At 41.2% G+C, this 10,497-nt stretch overlaps 1 protein-coding gene across 1 annotated transcript in view; it reads right to left on the reverse strand.

The window, feature by feature from the left end:
- T265_07455 (hypothetical protein) overlaps nt 1–4,643 on the reverse strand; it is a gene marked incomplete at both ends in the record, with an annotated part of 33,930 nt that extends 29,287 nt beyond the window's left edge. The window contains 2 exons of the mRNA XM_009172984.1: nt 833–968; nt 4,325–4,643. Coding sequence (XP_009171248.1) covers nt 833–968; nt 4,325–4,594 — 406 coding nt within the window. The remainder of the gene's footprint in view (nt 1–832; nt 969–4,324) is intronic.
- Nucleotides 4,644–10,497: the final 5,854 nt, after the last annotated feature.

The raw sequence follows: 10,497 nt of genomic DNA on the forward strand, positions 1-10,497 counted from the left end.
CTCATTGGTGCCTGTTTACCTGTTTGTCATCAGCATACTGGCGTCACTCGCCAGTGCCTTTAACTTTCGGTGTAACAATGTTCCTCCTCTAGAATAGCAGCATGCAAGTGCTACCGGAAACTGCCGAGTAACATACCATTGAGGTGGTGATGGATAAACAAGCGGTATCTCATTAACACTGTAGTCGCTAAATTAATCGTTGGTAGGATTTCATAGATGCTGGCAAACACTGAAAAATGTTACCTATTTTTAAAGTAACAATCGCAAAATTTTGATGTATAGTTTTCATAGAAACTTCTTCAGCCGCGCACTGATGATGTCCCCTCACATGACGAAAGGTTCACAAGCCTAGTGCCGTCTGATCAACAACCAGTACGTGAGTTGCCATATGAGACACCTGCTTGTTATACTCTCCATCAGTCCATAACGGTTTGCTAATGTCCAACTATCCAAGTACATAGCCGGAACGTATGAAGTTCAATATTATCGGAGTCGGACCAGTTCATTCGGTACAAGCTGTCCTCGTAACCCGTGGAATCACTGCTGAACTATCACCTCAGTCATGCACACAATAGATAAAATTAAGACCATCGTTTTACGTTAGTGATAATTTGTGTGTTTTGTTTCTTCTAGAACCAAGGAGTATTGTGCACGGTTGAGCGATCTTCGACCGGTGATGATCTTAACAACCTGAGCAACAAAAGCGAGTCTTTGTGAATGAGTAACGTTTATATACTTTGTGGCCTCACACTGAGAAAATGTCCGTATGTTAAAATGCAACACTTGGGTTCATATTGGATATGTCAATGTCAAGGGAGTAGCTCGAACTTACTGATGCAACTAACGGCCAAGAACTGAACGGCCAGGACAGGAGGCTCACAAGTCGGGAAAATCGGTTGCACGGCATAATTCGCGAATGTTAGTGCCACGATCGCTTGCGCCGTAGGACGGATGATTACCAAGTTGACCTACAGAGAGATACATAGGTTCATTGTTTTCACCTTCATCTAATACGAAGCACCCACTTGACTGGTAGTGATTCATAGTAGGCGCCCAGACATCGTGATTGGTAAAGTGTTATCCAACAGAGAATATCATTAAGCAGATAAAAATGAAGCGTCACTGTAACGTTAATCTAATAAACAGCCTACCCTTAAATTAAAGGAATGAAATAGGGAGGAAAACGGGCTATTTCACTAAACCTCAAGTGAAGTTATGGTAAAGACAACCCAGGGGCAAACTGATGCCAGTGCATGTTGTTATGCCATCATGTTTGAGTCAGATGACCACAGCTTGCAACAGATCTCCCTATACCGACCCACAGATCTGATTCCCTTGAGTTGACATCAGCATTAGTGGCCTGCATGGGGTGTCACGTTTATCTCTGAGCAGACCAATCATCGAAGTATTCGCGGACGTCCAATGTTAACAGGCAAGGCTATTTCAAGGCTACTTCATGCGTTAAAATAAAAACTGGGCAATCTTGCCGCAATTTTCAACCATAAAAATAAAAATTTAACATATTTTAAAATTTTTCCAAATGGCCTCTCAGAAATCTCAATAACCTAAGTCCTGTGCGCTAATTTTTGGAGGAAAGGTTAACAAAATCTCCACAATCTTATCCTCACAACTTGCACTCTGTGCGGTACTAACCTCGATACACACATTTTGTACCTTTTTTGTATGCCAGCAAATGTGATTAGCGGTTTATGCCCAAAAAATTACGCATGTCTAATTTGGACACCATTGTGCGTCCTGCCAGCCATCCAACGGCAGGCACTTTTCTCCTCTAAACCGATAAAGCAAATTATAAACACCAACAGTCAATAAATTTTCTGGCCTAAATTACTTTGATGGTGTAGAGCTAATCAGTAACAGACATGCCACTGCTCTATGCCGATCGCTGACGTTCATGCATTCGGCTGGATCTGTCTTTGCAACCTTCTCTATGTGTTGATATTTTAACTGTCCGCTTAGTAATACAGCTAATTTACCACCCTTCCATTTATCATCTCCTTAATTTTTCTTTTAATCCAATCCTGACGGTTGGAAAGTTTGATCTAACTGACGACGAATGAAAACACTCTTTTTATGTAATTCTGTCAGCCTGTGGGTCCCTAGTGTGTGGTGTATCGCAATAGCGTCGTATTACCCGAAGCATGCATGATACCACTTCACTCAGGTAGTTCACCATCGCATTAGGAAAAATGACTAAGTTAACTCTGTTATATGATTCTGTTTCATTTTCTACCTAAATTTGAACAAGAGGACGGGTACCACGGTCTATTGGAAGTAGTGTTTCATGAGCTTAAAGCCTTAACTTCTATACTATTGATGTTTGCCTGTAACTTGAATCACTCTTGCCTAGGCGTAAGTAACCTCTTACCCCGGGCTTCCAGAAGTAACTTGAAGGCCCTATCAATATGCAAACTTTAGTTAATGTAGCTAACGGCATAAGTCGCGGCGTTTTACGTTTCACTATTCTTGTGTTTTACATGTCACTTGTTTAATTTCATCCAGTCATAATCTTGTTTGTTTTGCGCTGAGCTTTAAGGGCCAAACTAGATTACCGTATTATTGTTTTGATAACGTAATTTTTTGAAAAGTAATTCGTTCCTGTTCTCTTCTTTACGTAATGCACTGGGCATTTTCATGAGATGAACTAATTCTCCTGGGCTTTCTGATTAAACGGCTATGCTAATTTTTACTTGGCAAACTTTCAAGTTTTACATTTTTGCCTGTCCCATAAAATTTGTAGGCTGGCTTGAACTCAGAAAGGCCTACTAAGGAAGCGTATGTTTCCTTATGTACATTACGTTAAACAGTAGAAGGATAAATATGTTCGGCGGACAACTTTGACACATTTGACAACAAAAGTTTGTGACATAATTTTATACTGTGAGCGAAGATCGTCCACATGCTGCACCATCTAGAACCAACACATACTAGTGCAAACCTCTGAAATTAACTATACCCCTTCAGTACTTCAGGAATCTTACATCAGCCTTTTATCTGAACTCCAAAAACCTGAAGTTTAGAATTTCGCTTCTCCAGAAATGCAGTTTTACGGAACTCTCGCAACTTTCTTAAACAGGGGGTGCTGATGTGTTTTCACTTGGTAATCTAACTTCCTCTATAACCAGCCAGACTCGGCCAAGCAGTTCTATTTTGCAGACGTAGGCAGGTTGATACTCTGCGACTCAGGCAGAGAAATGAGTGATAAGACTTCTTTCGTCTCAGAAGAAGCACGTCTAAAGTCTTAAACGGCAGAACGTCCGCAGTCCTTTTCTGCCTGTTTTTTTCCCCTTCATGGTCGTGTTCAGCAATAAAATGCATCTTAGTGCAGCAGCCACTGACTCTGTATGCACGGTGACTTAGTCAGTCACTTTTAGATAATGCAGAAAGTTCAAATGGTATAAGGGATAAACGAAACACCGGTAATCATAAATGCCCTGAAACGCTTAACAAGTTGGACAGCATTTTAACCACCCATGCGATTTTCAACATTAACAGAGCTAAGTAACTCCTCCGCTTAGAAAAGATTGACTTTTTTAGTACCTTCTTGAGACTATGGTTTTTCCCACGACAAACCCGGAAACCTACATAGTTTAACGTATCTTTGACCGAGACGTCCCCAATGGATCTCAGATACGACAGACTGAGGTCAAAAACCAAGCGGTTTCCAGTAGGAATAAAAAGACAAAATAAAACTCTGAGAGAAAGCTACCCGATAAGTTACAAATAAGACAGAGGTGGTATAAATTTGTCAGTAAGTGTTTGTTAATTCTCAGTCTGCTTACAAAGGAAAGCATACCATCTTAACTTAAATATTGACCTGGCTGAATCTTTGGATAGGGAAAGTATTCCAAAACTGATTCAAAATCAACAATAAGGAGAGATTTCCTCGCATTTCCTTCAAACTTCCTATTTATGTTGGTTGAGTACGCCAAAGAATTGGAAGTAGACTGTATTTGATGGGAAAACCAAAGACGCTGCACTCCCTGCGTTCACTTACGTGCTAGGAGACTAACTGAAACTATCTCAGACATTTCATCATCATTTTATAAGATCTGACGATTTACCGGAAATAGTTTAGAGAGTTCTTTTTCGCAGATATCTGATTCCGATGGCTGCTAACAACGTGCTTGGCATTAAAGGGGACTGATAAGTGGGGGCTGTAGAAACGACGTTCAACTTAACTCCCACTGATAAAACTGGCATACTTGTGTTTGATTGCTTCTAGGAATGATAAAACTCAAGTATGATGGTAGACGTGCCTAATTTGTTGAAGTAGAAATAACAATACTAATACAGTCAAACTTGCCCATAGTTGTAAAAATGCAGGTAGATCACCAAATGCTGCCTTGATGTAAGCATAGTCCCCACCACTTTGGGTGATTGTTGTTCCCAACTCTGCGAAGCAAAGGGCGCCTAACAATGATATGACACCACTTGCGGTCCATACGAGTAAGGCGACGCCTACGGAGGATCCGGATGATTCCAATACTCCTTTAGGTGTCACAAAAATTCCGGAGCCAATGATTGTGCCAACAACAATAGAGATACCGTTGATCAAACCCAGTTCTCGCTTCATGGAAACCTTGTAAGTGCCTCCCGATGGTTGGTCATCTGGAGGGTTTGACATGCTAAAATGATCACGTATATGGTTAGATGTTAGCGGTTCAAAACTTCAAAGTTTGCATTATTTTTCGAGTCAAACGATAATGGACAAGCAAGTATTAGATATATATTTAAAGAAATCGAATTATCTAGGCACTAGGTCATTCTGACGTCACTCTAGCCAGCTGTTAAGTGTCAAAAAGTCATCAAAAGTAACTACCAAGGAGTAGAATTCCGGTTTACGCTATGCAGCCCTCTAATGTGTAACGGCAATTTACCTCCTCCTTCAAGGTTGGCTTCGGTTCCAAGACAGACAAGAACCACACATAACTTAAGAATGAGTCCTATTATTTATTCGCAATTTTTGGTCGCAGGACAAGAATCGGGTTAGCTCTTTGACACACGGCAATGTTGCCAGCTTTGTTGTTTAGTTGGTGGTCGCGTTGCTCAAAACGAAATTGTCGTGCTCGGCAAACAACTTGACCAGAATAATAAGAGTGTAGTGAAAATTTTGAAGCGAATCCCAGGCAACAGTCAGCCTGTGCGTTTTTTCGACACTCGCGGTATTCACAAAAAATCACATGAAACGAGATGATACATGCTAGTTAATTCGTTTCCTTGCTTAAAAAAATTAGCCTGAATAAAACTGGTTTGGAAATACAAGTCGGTAATATGTTTGGTGGGGTTTCTACAACTTCTTTGGTTTCATGAGAGAAAGCAAATACCTGAGAATTTAGATGCTTTTCAAAACTCCACTTTTTAAAGATTGATGATCGGTATGAGAAAACGATTGAAAACAATCGGAGTGATTTGTAGCAATGACAAGTGCATTGCTCGCATACAGCTAAAAATGAAGACAACGCTAGAACCCGTTTTCAGTTTCACAGGCCTTGGTGAACAATATCTTGTTTCCTGTAGGTTTGTTTGGTCTTTAAGCCAACATTGATCTTTTCTTATCCTTTCTGTTCCGCACTCACCGTATAAATTAATGCACACGTTTACAAGATGTCTAAAACATTCGTATGAACCTTGGAAAATTACATGTGAACGGGGTGTGAACAGAATAGCGGACATGCGTTTACTCACAACATTATTTTCAACAATGCGTTTTATATTAGACACACCAGATTCATCACGTGGTGTAATTAAAGTTAAATTAGTAAACAATGGGAAAAGCCTAAGGAGTTGATGGTGAGCCGACAAAGTCACTCACTGTGACACGACAAAAATTATCTGAGGGTCAAGATAAATGTTCAGTCCATCTGTGTACCCCTTCTACACCATGGTTCAGACTCGAGTAAACGGCATTACGGACGCCAGTTTTGGTATCAAACCATCTTCAGTTTTTGGCCAAATTATTTGATAAACAACTAGAGTGCCAAGGTCAGCGGTTAACTGGACTATCGACTAAATTGTAAAAAGTGCCACCTTTTTAACTCTGTAGGCTATCTCTCCATGTATCATTTAGATATTGGTGTTTATAACCCCATTCTTTGCAGGAAATTTAAACTCCGAATTAAATCACAACAATATTACTATAAGGACCCAGCACAGATAATATACCATAAAAATGCACGGTATATGATCGTTAGGCCAAGTTATTTACGACTATTGGAACTGGTCGGATATCAAAGTGAGATTGGCGATTAAATAGCCAGTTTAGAGTCTTCTTTGCAACCGCTCATATTTTATGACGTCTGTACCTAATTGATTCCTTGCGGTATATAGAAAATATCACAAAAAAGGAAACTATCCAAATTGGACCCTTTGTAACAAGAAGAATATATTGCTGGACTGTTGATACTTATTGACTCCGAGCAACGTGAAGCTCCACTTTGTCTTTAAGTCGGAACACTCCACCTAAGTGAAATGAAGTTTGGTCATCCAAGCAGAGTTGTTTCGGGAATGTCCCATAATTCCTTAATGACGTTCACCACATGATTCTGTCATTATTGTCAAGTGTAAGTTTGGAGCGATTTAGTGGTAACTTCTGAGTAAAGAGATAGTCCACTGTTGCACTCTGATGCGCCTTTTGGTTACAAGCTGGATATTTGGAATTCTAACTCTGCACTAAGGGGAATGCCTCAGCGCCAAACAATAGCAGCAGAAGATAAATGAGATAAAAAGTTTCAACGCATCGCGATCGCACACTTAATTTCAGGGATATCCTCAAACGTTTGTGGGACAGGTAGTTGAACGCCCAGTAATTTCACTTGGCTTCAGGAACCCTGTATAGCTATTAAAACACATATGGGTGCATCGAATAATTTGCTAAAAGCGGTGTCACCGTCAGTTGGGAGAGAGTCTAAAACATAAGTGTATCGAGAGCAGATTAAGAACGGAACCTAACAGCTATTAGTTCTTACTGTCTTTAAGGCAAATTTTCTTTTAGTTCATCTACTTGATAGATTCAATAATAACTCTCTAGGACAAACGATATTACTTCTGGGAAACTGCGCACGTACTTTGCAGAAGGTTGAGCTGTACAAATGATTGAACCAATTACGTGAATTTTCTCTGAAGTAACAGGTTCGGAAGATAGGGAAACTGTCATGATTGCCTCATGCTGGTTCTTGGGCTGATGTCCTCAGGAATTTGGAATAGAGGATCTCCCAAAGGTAATCGCACAGTATACCCATAGTATAAAAATGTCTACTTAAACATTTTAGGCCGAGAGATAAGGCTAACCAACTGGTCGCTCCACTAAGTCACTGTAGGCTTGAAATAGCTGGAGTTTGAGTATAAAGTGTGTGAAACTTCTGGAAACATTTCGGTAGCTCTTAGCCATTGGAAGTGTTCTGAGTGACAAGACACTTCCATTGACACCGTCCTAGCAGGTCTCAGGAGACACTGTCGCAACAGAGGTTCAACTCGATTTACTGTCACAACGTATATGCAAGGAAATTTTTATTCCGAACTACAGTCACTCCTGAAGAGAGCTCGTGAACATGCGGCCAGCAAACATGAACGTTTTAAATTTCGCCCCTCGTTTGTGCAGCATGTGCAGGTGAGAACAGATGCATTACCTGTTGATATTTCTTTTGTTCAAATAACTCGTACAAGCATGGTAAACCAACCCATGTTTCTCCTACGCAATCTCATGGAGTTTTTGATCGCTTGGCACTGTTGCTCACGAGAAAGTGACTAAAAGCCAGTTATCGTTCCAATTTCAAGCCTCTGTACTAAAATAAGTTGTTTTTCCCGATTTCTGTGCATTAGGGGTAAGCGACCGGATAAATACCAAACTAGGTGAGTTTAAAAGCATAGAATTCCATGTCCAAACTGTCCGTCGCACACCCTTGGCGTTCCAGGCATTCTTAATATCGACGGCAGCGCGTCTGAGTCATTTTTAAGGTTTCATGCTATCCAAGCAAGTGAAGCGATTGGGCCTCCGATGCGGTAGGTCTCAGTTCTGCAGCTTACAATCAACTACCACGGTTTTTTACAGTTGATTCGCAGTTTGAATTCACTACAAACGCAAGACGGTATGTTGATTTTCTTCCTAAGTTTTAACTTGTCTTCAGTCAGGTCTCTCCTTTCACATATTTACATAAACCGCAAATAGCGGAGATGGTCTGGTAACGAGTCTAAATCCATTGTTAACAGTTTGGGTACGGCAATAGTCTCCTCTGGTTAGCAAGTAATGTCCTGTCTTGGTTCTGAGAAGAAGCTGTTAAGTTGAACTTTTTCCTTCCGTTGTCAAACAAAACAAAATCGATTGACGTGCACAACGAACCAAGGGTTCCAGCCTGTTGAGGTACATGGAGACATGGAAACATTTTTGGAGAAACCGTGGTATTTCCGCATTTTGCACGTATCACATTGCACAGTTTCTGGCTGGGAGCATGGAACAATCGGAGACAGCCGACCTCATCGAACGGGCTGTCCAACATAATATAATCATTCATGACTGATTAAAGGATGATTGCAGTCATTTTTTCCTAGAAGTAGCCTGGATCTTGTCAAAAGCTTTTTCACTCATCGATTATTCTAATTCCACTAACTTAGCCCGAAAATTAAACCACGAACCCCTGAGACCAGCTTATTTCATAGCCAACCAAAAATTAAAGGTAAAAACTTATCTTCTCAACGCTGGTGTTTTCATCCGTACCAGCTCCTCTTCTGAGAGCTAGTAAGTTTCTACCTATTTCCGATCTCTCAAAATGGCTGGTCTATTTTACTAGGTGTGAGGACGTAAAATTATTCGACAATTTTTTCCTGCCATCTGAGGGCAAAACGATAAAAATATACTTTTACGCAAGTGAATTGCGTTAAGAACTGATGCCAAGAAATGTGGGCACTTTTTTCAATGCTCACCTTTACGGCCACTTCGTGTTGACCTACGCACACCCAACTGGCCAACACGAAAACAGAAACAATTATCAGCCACCCGCTATCACTCAAGGTCAATTCGGCTGGGATCCGCTCACGATTTTCACGGGTTAGTGCAGAATGCGTGTCGCTTCGAGACGGTCATGACAGGTTCATTCGGAATCTTATTCTGTTGGCGAAGTTTCACATGTGATAGATGATTCGATGCAGAGACCTTTACTGAACTCAAGTAGTCAAGGCTTGGAAATTCGATTTCTCCATTTCCCCTTTTTACCATTTTTTGTTTTCTATATCTACGACCTTCTCTTGACTTTCAACCCTGCACGTTTTCTTCTTCCTTTCCTTGCCTGCTATACTCTTTTTTTCTTTTTCTCATCTCCATTCACTTGTCTTAATTTTTCGGTTGTCATTTACTTTACCCTACGAGACTCCAGAGGAAAGTCTACGCAATACAAACTCACCCCTTCATTCCGTTGCTCATCGTACAAACTCAGCTCTCGAATAGTGAACCAATGCAACCTATCTGTATTACTAAAACCAGACGCCTACTATCCCTTGGAGGATGCCTGCCCCACCGAGAGCAAATTTAAGAGATTGCTATACCACGTCGGCCAATCTATATTCAGTGCCGGAAGAAAGAGCCCGTCAACGAAACAGAAGACTTCCACTAGATCGTATTATTGTGGGGTGATTTACCAATTGTTGCTAATCCTAGTAATTATGGTCACCTGTCCTTATCAGTACTCCTTGTCGCTCTGTACGTCCTCGACACATTCCTCGCCCTTTCACGTAAGTGCGTATCTAGACTCCACAAGGTGTTCGAGGTCAGAGTGGACGGAGTTAAGAATCCGAAGACACTTCTGACATAGATACCTAGCTTCTTTTATTCCCAGAAGATTACCATGGTGTATACTCCGGCATGCCCTACAGGATAGAATGCGTGGGCATTACCCTACCGCGATGCCGGGCAGTACACGGTCGCCTTATGTTGGGGATCCTATGTTTTTTCGTTTTGGCCCCGAAAAATTCCGGCAGTTTTGGAGTTTCTTGTGACCCTAAAATTGTTAGTATAAATGTTGTAACCCCAGGACTGGATCGTTGATTCCGTTAGAAATTGAGGGGGTAAGGGAAAGTGGGGGGTTAAGCTAATCACCACTGTTTTTGCGTGGTTGAACGATATTCACCCATATGGAAAGTTTTTCTGCTGAGATAGCCACTACCAAATGGACAGCGGAAAGCTCTATCTTGGTTGACAACGTTTTGGCCACTAGAAAACAATAGAGAGTGGAGCTAGCGTGTTCACTGAAATCAAGGTAGCAAGACTACAATGTCCATCCCCGAGTCGTCTGTCAAAGCGTCCGCGAAAGTAAGAATTTCGAGAGAGGATTGGGGTAAACATTGTAATGACAAGGTGCTCAGCAGCTTGTTTCCTGCGGTCACCAGCTAGGCATGATGTGCTTGAAATCATAAACATAACAGCATGCCAGAAAGCAGAAACTGTAACTAGGAAATGCGTTTGAGGTAGACAGAATAAGAACTAGGTGG

The sequence above is a fragment of the Opisthorchis viverrini genome (genome assembly GCF_000715545.1).
Source record: "Opisthorchis viverrini unplaced genomic scaffold opera_v5_179, whole genome shotgun sequence".
Lineage (NCBI taxonomy): Eukaryota > Metazoa > Platyhelminthes > Trematoda > Opisthorchiida > Opisthorchiidae > Opisthorchis > Opisthorchis viverrini.